Source organism: Cynoglossus semilaevis, chromosome 18 (genome assembly GCF_000523025.1).
Source record: "Cynoglossus semilaevis isolate Cse_v1.0 chromosome 18, Cse_v1.0, whole genome shotgun sequence".
Classification (NCBI taxonomy): domain Eukaryota; kingdom Metazoa; phylum Chordata; class Actinopteri; order Pleuronectiformes; family Cynoglossidae; genus Cynoglossus; species Cynoglossus semilaevis.
Window position 1 is genome coordinate 10,457,776 of NC_024324.1, and position 22,141 is coordinate 10,479,916.

A 22,141-nucleotide genomic window follows, 5' to 3' on the forward strand; every position below is an offset into this window, starting at 1 on the left:
TGCTGATGCCCCACTGCAGTCAACACTGTCTGTTTCATGGCAGTGATCTCAGAGTCATGAGGCTACATATTTTTGTCCCTTTTTGTGCAACATCACACTCAGCGGTAGCTGAGCTGCATCCTGTTCTAAAAAAGAAAACCTGCGGTGTGATCACAAAGTGTGACACAGGTTTGCTGCACCCATGGGGAAAAGTATCATCTGACATCCTGCGTACAAAAAAAAAAGAAGAAAGTTCAGTCTGGTTTTAGCAATCACCGTGACTGTCAGCAGTGAATATGACAACGGATGTTATCACAGGAACAAATGGCCTAATTCAGGTCAAACTGAATTTTTTGGAAACTGGTGTGCGGCGTAGCCATCCCTCCTCATGACACTAGCACAGACAATAAATTGCAAAAAGTAAAACCCACACTCAAGGACACGGTTTATTATATATATTTTTTAATAGAACAATTCGTATCATAAAATATTTACATGCAGAGAATGGAGAGTGGACAGAGTGGAGTGACAGATGTGGCCATAACTGCCACTGGAGCCTCTGCCCTGTGATCTAAGGCCTATGTCAGCATAGAATCGTCTGCTTGTTGCGAGGGGGAAACGAATGGTGTCATTATGGGAGTAGTGGAGCCGGAGGAGCAGCCACACATCCTTAGGACACCCCCATGCCCTGGAGCAGGAATAAGCATGTGTGTGTGTGTATATTTATGACCAAGACAGACAGTGAGGGAGAACAAGTGGTTTTAGCTAAGTGTCTATTAACTATGTGTATGTGCTGTCCTGATTAGATTTGGCACTCCAACATCCCCCTCCTCTGCTGGATTATTTCTTCAGAGGTCATTTATAGCGCTTTGTGAACACCATTACATCTGAATGATGGCACCGCCCTGACAAATGGCCGTCCCTGTACAGTAGGTGGTAGGGAACAATGTGCTCAATGTGGTCATATATTCTTTGGAAGTAAACATAATACTGATAATTACCTCTTTGATGAAATAAACACATTTTCAAGGGATTAATTTAGCACACATGGCTAGAGAAAAAAAAAACGAACGCAAATATCCGATTTCATTTTGAATTACATTTCACTGCAGGACTTCTGTACAGGATCTTATTGTCCGAGATGAATCATTATTTTGTTGCTGATGGTTCTAATCTTAGACACTGTAATAGAAACTGGTGCAGCCAAGTGACAGGATTTCAATTGGATATCTTTTTACACCTTATGGAAACAAATTCATTTCAACAGATGTCAATGAGATAAAATCCCATTTAGAAGAAAACAGATATTAAAGCACATTGGGAAACAACTCTTAAATCATCTCTTAAATGAATTAAATACTACATTTTGACAGTGACAAAATTTTGAAATTCAACAAATTTGTACACTTCACATGACTGCAGTAATTCTGCAAAATTGGACAAAAGTCCATCTTATTTCACAAATTAAGATCAGCATTTAAATAAAAGTACCACATCATTTGTTTTTGTTTTTTAAATGCACGTACCAAAAAACACCGTACCATAATTCTGACGTGATTGGTTACTGCAGGACTTAAAGGCATTCTGACAGTGTTACAAAGCAAGGAATAATAAAGAAGAGGGTTTGAAGAGACTGCATCTAAAAGTATGACACTCAATACCATTGTACAGCGTGTAAGGTTTAAAATAGTGCTGTTTATACAAGCCTGGGTCGGCATGTCGTCAGTACAAGCTACAAACAGACAAGATATGTTTTTACAGAGTGTTTCTAGTACGTCAAAAAAAAAAAAAAAAATTTTTTAATTTTTTTATATATATATATATATATAAAGGCATTTAAATTGTGCAGGGATGTAACTCAAGTGTACTGATGTGTTCTGATTAGCTTTGTTAAGTGCAGTACCGTCACATTAAACCTTGTGCTTTAAAATAAACCAGAATGCCAAGAGAAGGAAGGACAACAGTCTGTACCAAGAGCCGGCTCAAGAAGCAGAATGATATACAACAAATACTTTCATTTATAATACAAGTTCTCTTTGAATTTTTTTTTTTTTTTTTTGTGACCGATGGGCAAAAAAGACAAAAAGGTAATATTGGTTTTGTTGTTACATGTAGATGGTATATAAGGCAGAAAAAGCCAAACTCCATCTGATGTTTTTTTTTTTTGGATTAAAATGCCTTTAAATGAAAGTCTAAGAATAATTTCCATTCATACAGAGTAAGATTCAAATCCTTTAATTACCTTCACACTTGCAACCACACTGGCTCTGTCCACACCTTATATACAGTCTATGGTTAATCATGTATTTTTAAAGAAATCAATTTGCTCAAAAATCTGGAGAAAACGTACCCTCACACCTGTCGTTGTTGCACAAGTCACCTTCACTACGAATGTATCTGGATAGAAATGCTAGAAAACACCACTCTCTGACAGACATACTCTGAATATCTTTGCACAAATACACTTCACGCTTCACATTTAAATCAAATAAATATTAACTTCACAGAAAACGTCAACCCACTTCCAACCTCCCGCCTTCTCCCCCCATACAGCCCTGACTTGTTACACTCTCATTGTAAGGCGTCGTAGTTAAAAACATGCTTTGACAGCAGAGCTTGTCTTCAACTGTGTGGTCACTGATAAGACTGGCTTTTCCTCTTTTTTTGTTTTTCCCCGGCCAAGACCCCACTGTCAGGAATTTCAAGCAGAGAATGCAAACAGTGAAGGGAAAAGCCAGGAAATACAGCACAACACCTCAATAATACATGACACAGTGGCGTCAGCTGGGAAAAGATAGAAGGTCACTGGCGACTGCAGACGAGGAATACGAATAACGCTGCCTTCATATGTACAGTAAGTGCAGGAATCTCATGGGAATATGGCACTGGGGTTTTTTACCATCACAAACACAGACCATGTCCTCAGCTAACCTCTGAAACACACGTATGTCACCATAGGAAAACTTCTTCTCACCGTCAAGTGATATGTGCTGTCAGCTAAGATGAAAAAGGCAGATTCAGTGAAGATCAATTGCAATCTTCCACATGAGTAATGCCCAGCGATTGAGGTACTACAGTTCATTTACTAGCAGGCCGACCAGTACCAATAACATTGACCCTGGGTGATACATGAGTAGACCGTACCCGAGCTGTGCAGAGAAGACACTCTTGCATTGATGATGGATGCAGTGTGCTAAGCCATTCTCTGCTTTTGTTGTTTTGTTTAGTTTAGTTTTTTTCTCTCCAAGTCATGCACCGATAACATGCTTGGTCGCAGGTTTAAAGCGCTATCTGGAAAATGTATCACAGGCTGCAGTGATGAGAAAATCAGCACACTCAGAGACCAGAACCTTCCCTGCTCAGGCCCAACTCGCCCACGCTCTCATAGTCAGGCTCCGTCTTGGCAGCGTCTGACCCCTCTGCTCCCAGCCTGGCCCGGGGGTCACCGTCTGAGTCGTTAGTCTTTGGGATGCGAATGGTTTCGTAGCCTGGATCTGTGCTCTCCCTCAACTGGGGTTCGTCTGGCTGTGCGTAGATATCTCTGACGGTGGCGTAGAGGTCACTGGAGGAGGAGGCGGGGACCAGACCTTTGATCTCAGCGATGCTGCTGTAATCATGGTCCTTCTCCTCCTCCTGTAGAGCGCCGACATCTGCTGTTTTGTTGACTGTGGAGTAGACAGGACTCTGTAGCACAGAGAAGAGAGCCGTTATGTTCCCATGGTGACCCCATGGTGACAACAGGACCATCTCATGTACTCAGGTTTAGTCCAGGGTGTCCACAATTTTTTGGCTCTGGAGCTACTATTCAAATGACTCGAATCATATCGAATTTACTCATATAAACTAAACCTGTTTAGTTAAATGTTCAGTAAAAGATATCGAATTTACTCATATAAACTGAACCTGTTTAGTTAAATGTTCAGTAAAAAAATTACGAAAAGTATATTGTACAGCAACAGTATTTCTATGTATTATCACCTGTTTTTAAAGTAAAATGTAAAGTGGTAAATGTAAATGTGTGGAGACAGCAGACAAAGACAACAGGAAAAGCATATCAAGAGATCGCTGCTAGGATTTTCCTTCTGATTTTTGTTAATGTGTTGTAACTTTTTTTTACCTTTTTCCACATGATTTCTTCCAATTTTTTATCTTTTTTTTGGTACTTGAAGCATTGTCATTTGTGAGTTTAAAAGTGCTCCCATCATGGGACGCGACAAAGGCAGTTTGGGGAATAAGGGGTTTTAACAGACACTTACCTCATTGTTTGACAGAACGTGGTTGTCGAACCCTGGCGCGGGAGACAGAGGGGAGTGTAACTAGAGAATGAGAGAGAAGAACAAAAGGACTGATTTAGATATGGTGGAGAAAAGACTGAGAGTAGAATCAGATATTCCAACCTCTCCTGAGGCCAGACAGCGGCTGCTTACAGTCACTACAGGTGGCTTTTCAGACTCGTCTGAATGGAACTGTCACTGACATTTATCTTTAAGGATCTTGATGTTCACCGTCTGTCGCATTTCGGAGATTTTTTTGCACCAATTACTGCAGCGTTTTGTGCGACTGCAGTTCGCCAACATAAAAAACTATTGACCTAACGAACGATGCAAATGTCTGGGAGAGCGATCGATGATTCGAAACTTCAAAACAATTCCCAGCAGTGGGAGAAAAATCAAGCTCTGCATTTGCACTTTCTGCTGCCATACATATGGAGCTAATGTGGTAAATAACTACCCACTCATTTAGAAAATTATTGAGTGGAAGTCGATAGGCAGTGACAGGGAGTGTGATGCTTCCTTGCACAGTCTCCGTCCACTCGGTGGATGATCGATGGGAAAGACATTAATCAACAAAGCACATCTGGCAGCAGCTGAAAACACAGTGGGAGCCTAACAAGAACCTCCACACCCCAGTGTGTATTGACTGAATATTTCATATCACATATACATTTTAAACAGATTTCCTGAAGGGCTTCCTGTGTTGCTTTTTGACTTGGTGTCATTGTAGAATTCAGTTTAGGAAAAAACATGTTTAGACTAAACTATTTTATGATGATGAAATACAAGAAAAAAGGCAACAAACCCACACAGGTCACACACATCCAAAGCCCACTTACTCTACATCCCAGCCAAACTAAAACCAAATGTGAACTCTTTATTACAGTAATACCACGACATCATCCAGTAGTACTTTAAAGAGTACAAAATGGAGTATTGGCATTTGTGTATCACATTAGTGTTGGATATTGCAATATAAATTATTTATCTTGTGTACGGACTATAAATAGGATCTGTAGCAGGAAGTATAAATTAAAGAAGTTACATTGACTTCTAACGTCGATAAACATTTCCTGAACAGTTAACGGCCTCAGTCATTATTTCTTGGTCCTTTTCACTCCTACATGTCAACTCTGTACACGATGATCCCATTTGGAGGAAATGTTAAATTAACCTGAAACTAGTGATGGAGAGACCTGTTATTAAGGAAAATATTTAGCCAGGTTAAAAATGAAGTGAGTGACCTCGGTGTCCATTAATTATACATGGTCCTTAATGTCGTCCATAGTCCCTACAGTTATGTACAACTGTATGTACTGACCTCAGAATTGTGCATAAACGGAGTCTGGTTTAAATCATAATCTTTTGCCAAACAGCAGAAATAGATCTGTGATCAGCACAGGAAATAATAATTGCGTACTTACTTACTAAAGTGCAGCAGATGCCATTTTCATATTGCATTAATTAGCCAACCAATTAGGCAGAGTGGAGGCTGTGCGAAGCGTGGACGCAGGTGACCTCCACCTCCGTGTGCATCTCATAATATTTGTTCATCTAATTTGCTGCCTCCATTTTCCTGGCTGAGGAATCGGTGGTAATTAAAGATTTATTTCCCCTCAGAAAATCAGACTCAGCATTTAACACAGCACAACGCTGGGTTCTGAGGCATGTGACCTCCAGAGTCTGGTCTGAAAGAAAGCATATTCATCAATCTGCAGATTCATAATAGAATTATTATTATTATCTATTATAATTATATAATAGTATTTTTGTTGTGTGTCACTGTGAATTTGGTCTGTGGAAGGAGCAGTAATTAACTCAGCCTTAGGGAAATAATATGAAATATAATTGCTTGAAATATCTTCCTTTAGACCAGTGTTCCACATTTACATGCAGCGGCTCAACAGCGTCGATACATTTAATGTCACACACTGACCTGAAACACGTCTGCGCGGGTTCTTTCCCCGGTGGCCCCGTGGGCCTGGCTGGGGTCAAATTCATTTCCTGCACTTCTTATGACAGGCCCACAGGGGACACACACGGTCAAATAACTGAAACATCGTGTTGTTGTTGTTGTTGTTGCTGTTTAGGAAGGTTCAATAATGGTACAAGTGTACAGGATCGTTGACGACGTCAGTGAAAGGTCACAGAAAAAGGGCTGACGGAGTGTGGGTGGGAAGTGACGATGTGAATGGAAAGAAAAGCTGCATTTAAAAAAGAGTGTGTGTGTGTGTGTGTGTGTGTGTGTGTGCAGCACTTAAACAGTTGTTTCTGAGGGGACTTCCTCTCAGTCATTTACATACAGACATTTCAGCATATATGCTCCATGTTTGACTGTGCGTGTCCTTGTGTGTGTGTGTGTGTGTGTTGAACTTCCTGTCACCCTGTAACACAACAACATGCATGAAGCCAGACTAACTGTCGGAGTGATGGTGGCCAGCTGGTGCTCACAACACTCATTCAAACGCACAACATATTCATGCACACACACACACACACACACACACAGGCACAGAATAGACAAATCACTGACGGGTGCTGGTCATACCCAGGCGTAGACCACGGGGAGCCGCGAACGTTCAGCTTTAACCTTAAGTCAGCCCCAGGGAGCTTCTGTACAGCAATATACATGTAAACACACACATAGGTTGGTGCGTGTGTGTGTGTGTAATAACTGGGGGATGGGTGAATGGGTACGGGAGATATAACTGAATTAGTGCTGACTAGACACACACACACACACACACACACAGGTCCATGTGGGTGTGAATATGAATGAGTACATCTTTGCTTGTGTATCTGTGTGCTTCCCGTCGTTCAGCAGATCAGGATTTCATCACGCCACCGGGGTCAGACCAGTTCAGGTCGACCTGCTGTCCAAATGAGCTACAGCAGGTAAGTCATCGGGTGAAACAACGTGACAAACGCAGGGAGAAAAGGTCGAGGGGGAGGAAGGAGAAGAGGAGGTGAGAGGATACAGTCAAGAACTAATATATAGATAGAAACAGTATGTTTACCAATAATGGAGCGATACAGGATTAATGCTGCTGTGGCTAACTGTCAGCTCTTAATTCACACTATTTTAACTCATTTTTAAATTCATATTTATGTTGAAGTCCTTTTTAGCTACGTTTCAGCTTCACATTGACTAGAACGTATTGTTTCTGTTTTATTAAGATGTTTCACACAACATAATTAAATATGCTGAGCTATAAATGCTAAAGATGTTTGGCGTGTCATTTCTAAACCTACTTACTGGTCCTGTGTTCTTTAAAGGCAGTGTTTGATCTGGGAAATCCAAGTCAGGATTCAAAGAAAACAGAAGAAAAATCTGTTTCACATGAACAGATGGACAATCTAGTGTCTGTAGACAAATAAAAAGGATTAGTCCGTCAATCAGACGCTTGCATGCAAACAAATAATCAAACACCACTGGATCAGAGGTCTGAAAAGACAACAATAATCCTGTTCTGCACTGACACAGACCAGCTTTTCCAATATTTTCTCTTCTCTCTTTGAATTATTTTGGCTCCCACCTTAACTACATCTGGGACCAGAGCCAACGTCATGATGATGACAGCCAACGCTGCTTTGTGAGGCCACTTATTCAACAGCTGCACTCTGGGCAGAACGCTGCCACCGTCAGCACACGCTACACCAACACAACAACCATGGCAACGTGGTGATGAGCCTGGAGGCACTTCAGGGTAGAAGACAGATCACCAACGTCCCTGTAAATCACCCAAAGAGGGAGACGGACGGCAGCGCCGCCGTGACAGCACTGCCTGTAAACATTTTACCTGGCAACTGGTGTTTCAACTTCATGGTTAGACCTGGCAACTCTCCCCAGAGCAAACCAACAACCAACAGTCCATCAGTGGTTCTTCATGTGTTAGAGAGTGTGGAGCTCATGAATCTTTTTTTGGTGATTTTTTTCTTATTCCTCTTCTGGAGAACAACCAAGAAAAAAAATGTTGAAACTTGGAATAAAAACAACTTTTTAAATTAAAGTTTAGCAGCTATACATATGGAAAAATGGACTGTCAGCTGCAGTGGAAAATAAAAGGGGAGACAAAAAAAACATCTATTAAAGCCATATCTGAGGTGCAACAGGAAGCTGTCTTTATGAAAGAGTCTCTTGATCCAGGGCTTGTTTTTGTCTCATTTATCAACACCCTGGAGGATTCCCAACGTGAACTTCTAATTTACTCCACAGCGGTTTAGGATCTTTGATCAGGATAAATATCCAAGAACTTCATTTAAAATCTCAAGTTTCATTCTTATTGTTCCTATTTCTCAGCTGAAAACTGAGAAACATTTGCAGAAATGCTGTTAGAAAAGAGAAAATAGTTCAGAATCCACCTTAAAGTCACCACAGAAAAATCCATTTTCCCAGTTTAACCATGTTTTCAGATCCACCCTGAACTCTACACTGTCCAGAGTCATTATCCTGCCACCGCGACGTGATACTGAGGGAAGATCAACACATCAAGACAACGCTGAGAGGAGACGAGTGCAGAAAATAAGAAAATGTGTTTCTTTATGCAGTCGCCTTTGTAGCCCAGTGACAACGTGCCGTTTGTCTTCATGATCGTGTCAACAGAATGATGCAATCCCATTTGAACTCTGAGGGTGTGTGTGTGTGTGTGTGTGTGAACATGTGTCTGTGTGTCTAACTGATGAATCTCTGCATGAGGAAGACAACATACTGAGAGAAGGAGCAGGAGCAGCAGCAGCTTCAGCTTCAGCAGCAGCAGCAGCAGTGACACTGATCTGCTCCTCCTCTTGGTTTCACTTCCTTCACACTCATTTATTTTTACTGTTCTCCTCATCACTGTCTCCTCCTTCCTCCCCTCCAGTCCTTCTTCTTTCTTATCTTTTCCTGCCTCTCTCTCTCTCTCTCTCTCTCTCCTTATCACCACCACAGATGGCTTCATCTGTATGCCGACTGCTCCTTTCTTCCTCCGCTCCTTCCACCGTGGCTCTATCTCCCCGTCTCTCACTCTTGACTCTCATCAGCCTCACACTTCATGCCTCCCAGTCCTTTCTGAATAGTTTTGACTCAGTCCCTCCATCACACTATCTGTGATTCATCTATTACTCTCCTCTGCACTCTCCCCCACTCCTGCTCCTATTCTCACTCTGCTCCCCTCGCCTCTCTCCCACGCCGCTTTCTCTGTTCCTCTCTCAAATTTCTCCCCTCGCTCTGTCACTCTCCCTAAAGCAGCAGCGAGCTGGCAGCTTAGCACAGGATAATTATGTGGGAGAGATTGTACGTCGCCCATGTTCTATGTTCTTCATTGTCACGGGGGGTTCAGAGCATATGGCCAACCTTGAGGTTAGACGGGGATAAACAGGATTATGAGACATCGATAATTCTCTTCACTTGAGAGTGAGAGGGAGCAGATGTCTGGTTTCACAGAAATAAACTGGTCCCAGTGAAGTATGCACTCTGGCAAGTTTGGGAAAAACAAACAGAAGTTTGCAAAGTAAAAACTGATTTGTTATTCCACAACACAACTCACTGTGAGATAAATGACTTAACGTCAGGGCAAATGATCGGTTACTCCGAAAAAAAACATGATGTTACTACAGAATCTAACATAATGCTACTGTATTATTATCATCTAATGTTTTTCTGATCAGTAAATGTGTTCTAAGATGGAGATAAAGTAACTGTATCAATGATTTTGAACATGACAATAAAGGGTTAAAATTCCTACATCAACAGGTGTTGAGTTAAGACCAGTTATAAAAGTTCTGATTGGCAGTAAGAGATTCAGATCTTTCCTAAATAATATGTAAACAATGGGCTGTGTTGGTCCCAGTTCAGCCCACGACCCTGGAAGGACTAAGTCCATGACCTCTAACCTTTGTCCAGTGTCAGTTAGAACTGGCTCTGCCAACGTTGGTGTTAAACCTACAGGGTGCACTTGGGTTTTTTAACAACACCATATATTTTATCTGCTGCTTGGTTTTATTCTCCTCCAGGGGGCACACTCCAGGATGGATCACCAAAGTCCCTCTAACACACTCACACACTCACACACAGCCTCACCTCTCCATTGTGCAGCCCGGCTCCTGCCAGGCCATTCATCAGCACCGACTGGTTGTCGTTTTCATCCAGAACCTTCTTTGGTACCGGAGGAGGTTCGTCCTCCTCTGGTTCCTCCAGAGCCTTACAGGAAAGCAGGGCAGCGTTATCGGAGCGCCGCTTGGCCTCCATGTCTACGCTGTGGCGGCTCTTCTTATTGAGGTCAATGGAGGCGTACTCCACCCCTGCACACAGGGGAAGACGCTCAGGTGTGCTGGGGCTGAGGTGGCCATTGAGGAGGGCGGGGGGAGGAGGGCTGGCCTGGTCCAGGCTCAGCTGGGTGGTACCATTAGAGAGGCCGGGCTCGGCAGGGGGCAGGTCTTTGAGCTCCTTCACCGTTTCGTACAGAGAGTCTTCAACACTGACGTCACGTGAAGCCACTGCAATCTCCTTCACCACCTGGGATTACAGACATTAGAGAGCATGGATTATTTATAATTCACCAGGGATTGACTGTAGAGCAGAGCTAATGTATGGAGATATGGTCGACCATCAACCATGAAAAAGTATTACACACTATCTCTGTGTGACTTCATCAATCAGTGACTTCATCAATCAGCCAGCCAATCACTCATCACATGTATGTGCAGAGTGAAGTCCAGAGACAGCTCAAATCAGCACTTCAAACAGAGCTGTGGGGTCTCAAATGATTTGTAAAATACAGTTTCAGTCAGACTAGCAGAATAATTAATTTTTTTCTAATGTCATGTGAAGGTGTGTCTGTGTTTACACTTAAGGCTCAATCAATCAATTAACCAACTAATCAATCACTGGGTCGACCAGCCAGGAAATCAAAGCTGTAATCTGCTGCACAGCCACGTTCCAACCGTGTGTTTGCATTGTTTTGAAGTGACTTTAAACACTGACCTCGTAGGTGCTGTCTCCTGTGGCTGGGGGGCCGTCCCCCAGGAGGGCGTTGTTGGGAGGGATGCTAGGAAGCTCACGATCCTGAGGACACTTGGAGGACCTGAGCTCTGATTGGCTGGAGAGCAGCTCCTCTGAGGGCTGCGGACTGTCCAACGTGTCTGTGAGGACTGGAGGAGCAGAAAACAGCACAAGGTTTTTATGGTCTTTTACGTCAACATAGTTTTGTTATGACTCATTGATTCCCCCTTTTTTACGATGGCATTTAAGAATATGATTTAATCTATTACAATATTTTCCATGTAGGTGAAAGGAGCATGACTAACAACATTACACAGATATGCCCAGAGCACAGCAACAGCTGAGGTCCAAACCTTGGCGTAACAGCAGCTGCCAAGCAAATGTTGTTGCCAGGCAGCTACATTTATAAAGAGAATAAAGAGCAGAAACATGTCGCACAGATTCTGAGTCCAAAAATGTTAAGATCGAAACCATAAGAACCAAAAATAAGCAGGAGTCTTACTTGTACCGCTGGTTAAAGGACCGTTGTGAGAGCTGCTGACGGCCACATCAGTGGCTGGGCTCTCTGCTGATTGGCTGACGGTGTCTTTCTCTGACACCTGCACAACAAAAGACGAGACATGAGTCACTGCAGCGGTCGGGGGACGTCCTTGTACATGAAAAAAAGAAAAAAGAACCCTCCAGTCCCGGGTCATTTCAATATCAAGTCGTTTGAACAAATGTTGGAATGTGTTTGACTCCTGGAGGCAACAGAAATCAATCTGCACTTGTTAGATTTCGTAGCTCGGTGCAATCCCAAAACCACTGGCAGCAGTTTTGGAAGAAGGAAATTGTTTCCTGGATCTTTAGAGAATTAAGGAGGAAACATGAGTTATAATTGCACCACTGATTACAGTTTCCACTCTCCTGGTTTTTTTTTTTTTAATTTAGGGTTTTCCAATCCCATTAGTGTTCAATTTAAATGTATTATCAGCATCTGAGATTTAACAAACCAGTGTTTTTTTCCTCAATGGGGAAATATATTTTAAAATGTAGGAAAGTGTAAAAAACAACTGTGGAAAAAAAATCTGAGTTCAGCTGCATCTCAAGTTCACCAGAAAACCTCTTGGGGGTTTAGAGTTATTCTGATGAGAGAAAAAAAAAATGCGACCAAAAGTATAAGCTCCTCAAGGGATGTTTCATTTTAAAACTTATTAGCTCTGTGGGAAGGACCCATATATTTTCAGATATCCTCAGTGGACATAGAAGGAAACACAACAGTTACTTCTCCTTCCCTAAGGTCTCACAACACAGTCTGGCATCAAACAGGTTTTCAGCTGCACATGTGTGTTTCAGGATTTTTATATTCACTTTTTAGACAACAGACAATTCAATTCAAAAAATAACCTGAAGGCAAACACTTGGAAATGTTTTATGTGGCATTTGACCTGAAAAAAAAAAGGAAATTAAAGAAAATTGAAGCTATTCCTTAGCAAAGTTCTGGCAATTTTCTTTTTGGCTGGTGTACTCTTAAGAGGTAGTTTTATGATATATTCTTGTGCCTAGTTGGTCTAGCTATTTTGTTGTTGTTGTTTTTTTAATTATATTTTCCTAGTTTGCCTCTGGGTTTATTAAAGTACACTCCATCTGATCCTGAACTTTAGTGCCCTACGTTTAAACATCATTCCACACATCATTTTCATCCATTTGTATTTTTTATTTGAATAACCCGTGGCCATTCTAAGGTTTCATTTAAGTTTATCTTGATAACTTTTTAACCTACTTTGCATAAGATTTGCATTTTACAGGTCAGACACTTCTAGGATAGGCTTCAGTGATCTTTCAGTGATCTTATTAGAGCTAACTTTAAGCTGACAGCAACATGTATATTTTTAATTATGCATGTTTTCCAACTAAACTTTTATTTGCCTTATTTGACCTGAAATGTACAACAAAAGCTACAATTGACAAGTTACTGCAGGATTCGGTGTTGCTAGAAGGCACATCGATGTCTTTTCCTTGTTTTTCTGCGTTACATAATAACTACCGTAGCTGTAATTAATGTGTTAATACTAAAAAGTGAACCATATCGATTTAATCAGCCTCCACAGAGTTGAATCAGTTGAAGTAGGCAAATACTTACATAAACACACCCATCAACCCCGAAAAACCTGACAAAATACCAACGCTGTTAATCTTAGCTACGTGCCTGCTGGATTCGGACATGATTTATGACCTAACTTCACAAACAAACACGGTGTAATTTCCCAAAGTAAATGTGTAACGCTGTCTTTCGGCACTACTTACAATCAATAAACCCTGAAAACAAGCGAAAATGTCGTTACTTTTAACTGCCTTTGTTCAGGTTTGTTGTTTTCAACCTCTTAGCCGCAGCAACGCTGTGTAGTGAAGAACCCACACCTCCACCTAGTGGCCATTTACCCTCACAACAGTGGATGACTGATGATGTAATCTTTAACTTTTTCATTACCAAAGTATTTGTTTGAAAAATGTCTTTAGTTTCTGAGCATCGTCTACGTTTAATATAATGTAATGAATAAAATACATACATAAATGTAGCCTGTAGGAGTTCTTTAAATAACCCGTAATTAGCTGTACATGTTAAGATAAAGGTCTAACGAGCTGTGTGACTGAATACGAGGTGAGGGAGCAGGTGACTAGATGTCCTTTTATGGTCTGAGGACATGTCCTCAGAGGGACAGAATCATTGTGACTTAGTGAGTAGGAGTCGATCTGGTCACCCCTGAGACAAAGAACCCGTTTAACCTCACAGACTGTGACACGGTTCGTCCTATAAACGACCATCACGTCCTGAAACGACCCTTACCTGACGGTGTCACGTTGATAACGATGCATAAAGGTGACAGTGAAGGAATCCATCAGAGCATGAATCTAATGTGTTAGTGATAACTGCACACCAAGGACACGTCGTTTCTTAGTTACTGTAATCAGTTAAAATGATACTATTCTATTAAGACTTGCGGTCGGTTGTTTGGTTTTTGCTCCGCCAACAACAAGTTCCGGCCAAACGTTTGCACGCCACGCAAATTGCCTCACGTTTTGGCGGGAACTTGTCGATGAGTTGTAATTACCCTTTTCAGTCAGCAGAGGACGTGACCGGCAGACAAACCGGAACTTGTTGTATGTATAAAGAAAATAGATATCTTTGGATAGAAGAAAATCAAATAAAAGAAAATGAAATAATGACAAATAATGATAATACTGATATAAAAACAGGTAACATCTTAACCTTTAATACTTTTTCTACCTTTACAACTACATATTGATTCAAATGGATTCATATTGATTTAAAAGTAGTTTTAGTTTTTTTGGGGGAAAGAAAGATTGTACTCACTCCGTTCATGAGATTGTCGTGGTCTCCTGTAGGATGTCCATTGATTGCTTTCTTCTGCCTGAAGGAATTGAGTGAGGCAGGAAGAGAAGGGTTAAAAAACAAACAAAAATAATGTGTGATAAATATTTATCATTATCATCATTGTTTTGTATAGAGATAGGTACATGTTTAAAACTGAAATATGTAAATGTTATGGGGAAATTGACTGGAGAAATGGAAGGAGAAGAAAGGAAGACAAATGAAAGGACAGGAACATTCAGGACATTCTATGAAAGTAAAGTTAATGTAAGGACTGACAGCCAGCATTGATTTCTCAGAACGGTTTATGGTCTAAAGAAAACAAAAATGAATTCCATTAATAGATCAACCATTTACATTCACAGCAGTTTTGACCTCTGAAATAACAAGTAATCTGATTATGTCTAATCAAACCGCCTTGACCTTTGCTAGTTCTAGTCTTTCCAAAACCAATAATCGTTGCTGCTGATGCATAGCTTCGTCTGTGCGTGTGTGTTTGTGTGTGTGTGTGTGTGTGATGCTCACCCATGGCAGCTAGCACACAGCAGCAGCAGCACAGAGACCAGCAGCAGGACAGTGAGGACGCTCAGAGTCAGGACCAGGATCAGCTGCTCACTGCCGAGCCACGACGCCACCCCCGTAGCTGCCGCCGCTCCCGACCCCACGATACCTGCCTCTGGCCCCCACCACACTCCACTCAGCACTGGAGCCATGACGCATCACAGTGATGGAGGAGAGAACATGGGACTGGAGCTAGCTGAGGAGACAAGAGATGGAGAAGGAAGAGAGAACGAGAGTCAAACAGACATGTGATGATTAGAAATGACAATAAAGTAAAAATGGATTCATCTTTCAGTGGATAACTAGGACGTAGTTCACAGTAGGACACAGTTCAACTTTCAGTGCTTTATCCTGCAGACAAACTAAAATAAGATGATTTGAACGCAGCACAACATTTTGTCCAATCACATCATTTTATTTTTAACCTGACACATTAAAAAAGAAGAGGATTTTTTTTTTGCATTTCTCCTATTTAGGTCATTAAAAAAGAAGAGGATTTTTTTTTGCATTTCTCCTATTTAGGTTGAGAGGTTAAAAATATTTTCATTAAATGGTTGTTCAACCGGTTTCAATCACGACCAGGAGGTGGCAGCACATAGCAGAGTCAGACTGCACTGCAGACAGAGCCCAGCCTCAGTGTTCTGCAGTGGCCCTCAGACCAGAGCCTCCACAGCTGGTGTCTGGACTCTTCACACACACACAACATAAGAAACCTCCTCACGTCGGAGTCTAACAGGGACAGTTGTGTTTCCCTGAACTGCTGCATCCTTGTTGTTATGACAGCTCTGCATCTATGAGTGTGTGGGGCCTCGTGGTGGGTGAGTCAGGCTGGGGACGGGACTGTGAGGGTAGTGAGGTTTTGTGTTTTTAGCTAATCTGGTCAAACGAGTATGTAAACTAAATGTGTCAGTAGAGAACCACAGGGACTATGATGGAGAAATGTGAGATTTTTCTGACCTACATTGAACTACCTTAATTTTATTAGTCACTTTCCTCAGAGCTGACACAGTCCAGCTTCCTCCTCACTGTGTTCTCAGAACTGCCTGGTATGCCTGGGGTGAGAAACACTCCTATGCTAATGAAGCTTGGGAAAGTGGAAGCTAAAAAAGAGCTACAAGCAAAAGAGGGTTGTTTTGAATAAGAGGAAGTTACAGAAACTGCACTGCAACACGAGAACACAGACGGTCAGAGGCTAACAGCAGCTAGCCTTGACTCAAAGGACTGTGGTCGGTTGGTTGTTCAAAAATGAAACCATTCCTAGGGGTCATACGACAAGGTCAGGGGACACCCTGGACTGTCCACTAGTCCATCAGAGAACAACATATAGAGACAACCAACCAACCATTCACACTCCAACCTGTGCTGTGGTGAATACCGACTCAGTGTACCAGGAGAGTACCTGGAGAAAACACTCTGCACAAACACTCAGGACAAGACAGGTCACCACAGGAGTTTGAGCCAGTGACTTTCTAGCTGTAAGGTAAGAGCACTAACCACCAATCTACCATGTGGCCTGAGGAAACATTATTGGTGAAAAAACACAATTACTGCATCCTAACCTCCAAATACTACTACAATAAGTTAAAGAAAGAATGATCAGTAAAAGAAGCTAACAATTAGCCACAACAGCTAAAACATGATCCACAATAGCACAGGTTAAATGACTAAAAGTTTGCTAAAGAAAATTATTAAAGAAAACAAAACATTAAGAAACGTGTAAAAAGGTGTGTCTGTCATTGAAGTACAGGCTGGAAGGGTGTGAAAATATCACGGGAGTCTGTCAAAAACACACATGTAGACACACTAACACACACATTATTGGCCGGTCGGTGCATGTAACTGAGAGGAGCACTAGCTGATGACATCATCAGTGTATCATATGACATCTAGTGTATTCACTACACTCCTTATGGGTATGAATACTACAGTAGAGTCTCTAACTGTGTCAGTCTGACTGTTAAAACTATAAATACTCCAGTCCAGAGACTCTCTTGTTCAACTGTGACCACCTCATCATTAGTTGTCACCTGATTAACCATGTGATCAAAGCACTAACTTCTCAAAAATTCAACACCTGCTTTCATGTTAGCAGCTCATACCCAGGTGCCCCCCTTTGCCTCAGTGTGTCAGCTCCTGTTCGTCTCCTGTGACACTTAAATCACAATAATTACTCGCTGCCACAGCACTGTCACCATGGAAACCGTCCCTTCTCTCCGTCACTGCTATTTATGGCAGTAGAGAAAAACAAAAATTTTAAAGAAGAGACATGTTTTGCACAGGAATGTATGCTGGAGAATAAAAACATGGCAAAACATTATTTTGGGGGGGAGTTCTGCTGGCCAGCAGTGGTACTGCACCCAGTAGTACCATGTATTGGTGTGGTTTAAAAGGACAATTATAGAGAATGCTATTACTTTTATTACACAGTCATTGTGGATGTGTTTGAAGTGGGAGAACATTTTTGCACTTTTGCAAGGCAGCCTACAGGGCAGCTTTGGTACTGCAACAAGACATTAATTTTGGTAGAAGTGAAAAGATTAATCAATAAATCGAATCAAATGATTAAATTACACAGTTATATTTTTTCTAAATTGTATCTTTACATATTTACAGCGAAAACATTCATGGAAATGTGACAATCTCTAAAACCTCTCTTGAACCAATTAGCAGAGGAGATACCGATCTTTTCATGTGAAATTTTACAAAAGCAGAGCTTCCAGCATGACTGAGCTGCAACACTACATTTGAGCTTTAATTAAGACGGACAGAATGTTTGTTACAGTGAGGCCAGCTTCACTGCACTGCTGCCCTTTTTCATTCCACAGTGCTGTGCATCATCCCTACATTCCTACATACTCACTCCAATGGTATGAAGACCTGTTAAGTACAAACACAGATCCGTCTCTGGGTAGGATTTCTGACACACCTCCGAGCTGAGGAGAAAGTATGTGGAGTAAAAACATCCATTTTCCCTGCATGCGAGGAGGAGGAAGAGGAGGAGATCCTTCATTCCTGAACACCACACAGAGAATCTCAGTGGAAAACTCCGCACAGATCTTCACCACGTGACTCAGGACCGCGGCCAAAGACTACAACTGCTGTCATTCTCTTTATCCTCGGCACTTTCAGGCTCTGATGAAAGAAAACAGATGCCCTGGAGGCGAGACAATCAGTGCGACTGTCTTCTGATTCAAGACGCATAATAAGTGTTTGGGAAAGACATTGGAAAAGGAATGTGTTTGGAGAGCTGGGAGAACGGCCGAAAACCAAACTCTGCCCTCGACCAGCTGAATACACACACACACACACACAGAGACTGGATACAAACCACAAGCCCAATCAAAGCATAACAAACCAAGCTGCAGCCAAGGAGAGCAGGAATCCAGGCCCAGCTTCTACCTGACACTGAGACGAGGCACACCAGCGTACAGGGACAAGCTGTTGCACAGCAGTGACACACAGTCAGGAGGAGGCAAACGGATGCCTGGGAATCCTGCAGATTCTCTCATCACTGTTTGACATCTCCTTCTGCAGGATCCCGAGGGAGCACGAGAGCTTTACAGCCAGAGGGCTGAGCAGAAATGAGCTCCAGGAAGCTTCTCACGAGGAGCCGCAGGTATTTCCACCATAATAAATATCACTTTTTTTAAAGGAAAGCAGGAAGAGTTTCAACTTTTATGAAGTTGCAGGAAAAAGTCAGAGTAACACTTTTTTAAAAAGATAAAAGGCTTGAAGAGAGGAGAAAGTGATGACAGGACTGAATATAAAGTACAGTAACAGGAAGTTTGGCTTCACCCTCACAGAGGAGTTGGGAAAGTTGAAGAAACACATTATATGCAAAGCTGTGCTTGCAAAAAAAAAACGTACTGCTGTACTACATTGTTACCACAGTATATGCAATATTGCATTTTGTAGTGGAAAAAGCTAGACAAATACTACTCTGTAGCCGAGAGAAAAGACCAAGACTAATATATTATTCAGTCGTATAAAACAGAACAAATCAGGAAAGGTCAGAAGGACTGTTTGAAATCGTTTTTTTCCCCCATTTCCACTGGTTAGGTCTTAGACAATTTTTTTTTTTCCCATTTCCACTGGTTAGGTCTTAGACAGAGCAGCAGTGACCGTCTTTTGTCCTGACCTCAGGGTCAGATGCACGGTGGGGGATGGGTGGAATGGAGGAAGGGGGCAACTAGAAATGAAGCCCCGCTGCCATTAGAGCAACAGAGGAGAGGAGAAAAATCAAGAGGAGGACGGTTTTGGGGAGAAAGGGACGACAGGGAGCTGTGAAGATGAAAAAGGGACGAAGAAAAGATAAAACAGAGAGACAGAGAGAGAGAGAGAGAGACAGAGAGAGAGAGAGAGAGGGTATACAGCATGAACATAGATCTGTCGTTACAAACATCCCATGGGAATCTTAATTAAATACAAATCTCTTCAGACTTCAGTCTTAACTGAAACAACAGATGCATTTACATGAGCTCCGTGTCTTTAATCTAAATGGAATCATCAGCAGACACAGAACAACTCTGTTGTTCATACAGAGTCACATGATCAGGTCCATGAACACAGCATCAAATCAGAACGAGCCACAGGATCATGGACTGATCTGATCTACACACTGTTATATCATCATGGTATTTTGTGAGCTGTTGCCTCTGACTGTCCTTCACTTTGGAGTCTACTTAAGAGAGAGGCTGAAATGAGAGATTCTGATGAGCAGCCACAGAGGCATTAAATGTCCATATGCACTGCTATGATCAGCAAAATTGTTGATAAAATGATAAATTACTTCTACTAATGGGCCTTCTAAGATCTGACTGATCTGATTGGTGGGTTGACATGAAGCTTGAATCAGGCCATTATTTCTGATGTAATGCTGGCTGTGCTTGCACACGGAGCGAACGTGATCAGATAGGATGTTGTACAAGAACTCCTATTGGTTGAATTTGATGGATCGCTGCATTAAAGGAACCTGCAGTCAGACCCAACCTGAGGAATGTGAACGTGTGTGTGTGTGTGTTAAACAGCCGCACTACGTGGAGTGTTGTCATCACTAATAATCGTCTCGGTGTGTTACTGCGTCTCCGCCAAGACACCAGGAGGAAAACAAGTGCCTTAGAGCAAGGGACATAATTCAAGTTGCCGTAGCAACCCTGCCCATCCTCAGGGTTAATGGTTTTAGCATGAGAAATTGATCTTTTCTCCCTAAATGGGGAACTTGAAACTGCATAATTTAGCGAAGCTCTCAGTCTCCCTCCACCCCCGTCTCCCCCCTCACTATCCACTCGCTCATTTTACTGATATCAGGGTTTTATATTCAGCAGCCTCCATATTAAACTCCCACTGGGAGAATTATGGAGGAAATATGAGGCATTTCTCTGAAGCAGATAAATATCTCCTCGCCTCAGTTTCTTCTTCTTCTTCTTCCTCAGACACAATAGGTCTGTAACCAGAAACCTTCTGTTTCATGAAAACAAGATATCAGTGTGTGTTTACGATCTCTGTTCACGGCCTAAAGGGTGATTCTACCCTTTTTTTTAATGTATTTAGAAGCCAAGAAGACAGTTTTTCAAGGGTTTTTCTGAGGCTGACACTTCTGGTTATATCGGTTTTGAATTTAAATTCTAGTCTGAATCCAAAGCAGTGGAAGCAACAACATGTGTCCTCTGTCACCATAAATGACTCCAGTGTCACACAAACAACGTGTGTGTCTGTGTGTGTGTGCATGTACGGCTCATGTAGACGTGCATGTTTCTGCCTCTGCCTCTGGTTAATGTGAAACAAGTCCCATGAGAAAACAACTTCCTGTCGAGTGTTCCGCCGACACTGATGACCCTTAAATCTTCGGAGGCCCACAGATGTTTCTCCTAAAGTGCAGCCGGAGGAGCAGGAAGTAACGAGTGGATTTAAACTAGACTTTTTACAAAGCTGCAACCTAAATGATGTTCAGGAACCACTGGTGTTCTGTTTCTGCCACTGCAGCTCTCAAAGATGTCATTTTACTGAGTAAAGAACATTTGGAACAACACTTACTCTGTTAATGCTTCTTCTGCCTCCTCCTCCTCATTGTTTTTATTCATCAGCGTTAGCATCACCAGAGCCCGAGGCTTTAACTCTGCATTCAAATGATTTGATTGAACCACAGATAAAACCAGCAGGTTCACTCACAACATTTCAGACTTTCAGTTCCTGTTCTGTCTTAATGTAAAAAGGGAAGACAACCGTATTTAGATTCTTACACTTTCTTCTTTTTTTAAGTCCACCAAACTGAACTGAATCATGTCGAGGAGTGCACTACTGCAAACAAAGACATTCTATTGGTCTTTTTACAAAGTTTTGTAGACATTTGTGTTTTAAATAAATCCCTGGGTGTACAGCACCACAGCAGTGGAAACAATTCCCACTCACTCCATTAAAAGACCTAATGTTTTTACCCTATTGTTATTCAGGCAAAAACCAATTCAGATTCAACAGACTGAGATAACGTTCCAGACCAGATGATTTATCTTCCATCAATTTATTCTCCGTCACGAAGCTTTTTAATTCTTACTAAAATCCTGTCATTGTCTCCGACTGATTAGTCAGACTGACTGACTTCTGCAGCGGAGACAATTTACAGAGACAAAAACAAAGCCGTCACAGCATGTAAATCTGTACGAGTCAATAGTTGAACTATGAATGTACTGACAAGGCTACGACAGAGCCGCATATACATATATATATATACACTATATGTGTGTGTGGGGGGGGGGCAGGGGATTCTTTTATTGTGTCTGTCTTATTGTCTTCTGATTTCTGAACTGATTCAAATGAGACGCCTTTTTAAAAAGAGGGAAATTGAATATTATCGAGGCAGACTAACACAGACGGAGTCCACGATTAGATTCATCCAACGACGTGCATGAAATTCTTCTATTACTGTCACCTTGACATGAAGACCAGTATTTGAGTGAATGAGCAGCAGAAACCACCACA

General features: G+C 41.9%; 1 protein-coding gene across 2 annotated transcripts in view; it reads right to left on the reverse strand.

The window, feature by feature from the left end:
• Positions 1 to 2,020: 2,020 nt before the first annotated feature.
• The window catches only part of pag1 (phosphoprotein membrane anchor with glycosphingolipid microdomains 1), a 42,417-nt gene continuing 22,296 nt past the window's right edge, over positions 2,021 to 22,141 (reverse strand). The window contains exons 1-8 of one of the 2 annotated variants that reach the window (XM_025065063.1): positions 21,200 to 21,606; positions 15,131 to 15,362; positions 14,588 to 14,645; positions 11,735 to 11,831; positions 11,215 to 11,381; positions 10,312 to 10,746; positions 4,236 to 4,295; positions 2,021 to 3,663 (exon numbers count right to left, since the gene is read on the reverse strand). In XM_025065063.1, coding sequence (XP_024920831.1) covers positions 3,316 to 3,663; positions 4,236 to 4,295; positions 10,312 to 10,746; positions 11,215 to 11,381; positions 11,735 to 11,831; positions 14,588 to 14,645; positions 15,131 to 15,318 — 1,353 coding nt within the window. In that variant the 5' untranslated portion in view covers positions 15,319 to 15,362; positions 21,200 to 21,606 and the 3' untranslated portion in view covers positions 2,021 to 3,315. Of the gene's footprint in view, positions 3,664 to 4,235; positions 4,296 to 10,311; positions 10,747 to 11,214; positions 11,382 to 11,734; positions 11,832 to 14,587; positions 14,646 to 15,130; positions 15,363 to 21,199; positions 21,607 to 22,141 lie in introns of those variants that run through there. The other variant, XM_008331690.3, reaches the window with a different exon arrangement.